This window comes from Pteropus vampyrus, unplaced genomic scaffold (assembly GCF_000151845.1).
Source record: "Pteropus vampyrus isolate Shadow unplaced genomic scaffold, Pvam_2.0 Scaffold62, whole genome shotgun sequence".
In the NCBI taxonomy this organism is placed as follows: domain Eukaryota; kingdom Metazoa; phylum Chordata; class Mammalia; order Chiroptera; family Pteropodidae; genus Pteropus; species Pteropus vampyrus.
In genome coordinates, this window is record NW_011888843.1 from 3,706,717 (window position 1) to 3,708,625 (window position 1,909).

At 47.5% G+C, this 1,909-nt stretch overlaps 1 protein-coding gene across 1 annotated transcript in view; it reads left to right on the top strand.

Annotated features, from left to right (window-relative positions):
• The window catches only part of CPLX4 (complexin 4), a 25,444-nt gene that overhangs the window by 8,693 nt on the left and 14,842 nt on the right, over window positions 1–1,909 (top strand). Inside the window, exon 2 of the mRNA XM_011361079.1 lies at window positions 74–161. Within this exon, the coding sequence (XP_011359381.1) occupies window positions 74–161 (88 nt within the window). The remainder of the gene's footprint in view (window positions 1–73; window positions 162–1,909) is intronic.

A 1,909-nucleotide genomic window follows, 5' to 3' on the forward strand; every position in this document is an offset into this window, starting at 1 on the left:
TTCTCTGAGCAGGGCTAGAATGTCCTCAGCTTTTTCTGTCTTTTGATCCTGTCTTCTATTCTTTTCCTTTTAGGATGGAAAGAGATGCTGCATTTACACAAAAAAAGGCAGAGAGGGCCTGCCTGAGAGTTCACCTCAGAGAAAAGTACAGACTCCCAAAGGTGAGACACTCAACGCAGTAAACATTCAGTCATTTCTTACACACTAAACAATGGAGAATAGTCGATTATCAGCAAAGGGTCACGCTCATGAATATACACATACAGTAGTCCCCCCCTTATCCACGGGGGTTACATTCCAAGGCCCCTAGGGGATGGATGCCTGAAACTGGAGATCGCACAGAACCCCCAAATACTGTTTTTCCCTATACATGCATATCTATGATAAAGTGCAATTTATAAATTAGGTTCAGTAAGAGATTAACAACAATAATTAATAATAAAATAGAACAATGATAATATATTGTAATGAGAGTTATTTGAATGTGGCATGAAGTAAAATAAGGGTTTCTTGAGCGCAAGCACTGTGGCATCTCGGCAGGGGATGTGACCCTTGAGATGGCTACCAAGTGGTTATGGGCGGGAGCCTCTGCAACGAGGAGACGGGAACAAAGAGATGATTCTTGTCTCTGCAGGGACAGAGCAGGACGCCTAGAATTAAAAACTTATGAATCGTTTATTTCTGGCATTTTTCATTTAATATTTTCAGACCGTGGTTGACCATGGGTAACCGAAATCACGGAACGTCAAACGACAGATGAGGGTGGGAACAACTGTATCGTATGTGAGCATATAAATGCGTGTATATGTCTTCGTCTTACTCGAGGCATCGTGATCTAGTGCAAAGAGCGTTGAACTAGTTGGTAAAGACGAGATCCCAGTCGTTTAACCTCTGTGAACTTCCATTTCCTCTCAACAGAATGAAGTGAATACCTATAGATGACATTTTTACGTAAATTTATGTAACGACTATAGAGCTTCTATGTATAGAGACATCATGGGGATAATAATGACAGCTGACATTCATGGAGCTCTAAGTGCCAGGCACTGTTCTAAGTGCTTTGCAAGTATCAGTTCGCTTAGTCCTCTCAGCGGTCCTGTGAGGGAGGTTCTTACAGTAGAGGACACAGGTACAGAGAAAGGAACCACCCTCCTGCCATAGGCCACACAGCGGGGGACAGCGGGGGACAGCAGAGCCCAGGGTCTTGACTTCTACAGTGTTCTGCCTCTGCATCAAAGCAGCGATTGGTTCCTTCTGGGGGGGGAGGGGCATGCAATAGTGCTGGTCATCACCTGGCAGCATCCTGGTGCTGGCCAAGAGGCCAAATACCTGGACACTCTGGTGGGGTCGTCGTTTTAGAGAAGTTGTGGGATTGGCTCCGCCCACTGTAAATCGAAAACTACTCAACAGTGCATTCTGCCCCACATTCGCTTTTATCTTCCTGAGAGGTGGGCAGAGGATGTCCACATGTTCCCAGGGTGCATCCAGGGTGACAGAGGGCCCGGCACTTTGCTCCTCTGGCTCGCTTCTCGTTTCCCCCCACCTGGGGATCGCTCAGCTCCTCTAAATGACTCCATCACCTTCATATTCCAGAGGCACACCTCCCTTAGAAAACACCTTCCACCTGGAGAAACCAGAGAAAGATCCCGCCAAAGCACATGATCCCCAAGTATGATCCCCAAGCCACCTCCAAATCAGCGGGCAGGGGCGGGGGGAGGGTTGTTTAGAAAGTGTCACGAAACCAATTCCTCCAATGGGTTCCCTGAAGGTGCTGGAAAAGCTGACCTCAGGGGCTATAAGCACGAAAAAAGGGAGAGAGCCCACTGGCCATTGCAAGGTCACTGCTGAAGTCACCAGAGTTAAATAGAGCCACCCTCTGGGAGAGATGGACCCCTAAGACCCAGGAACC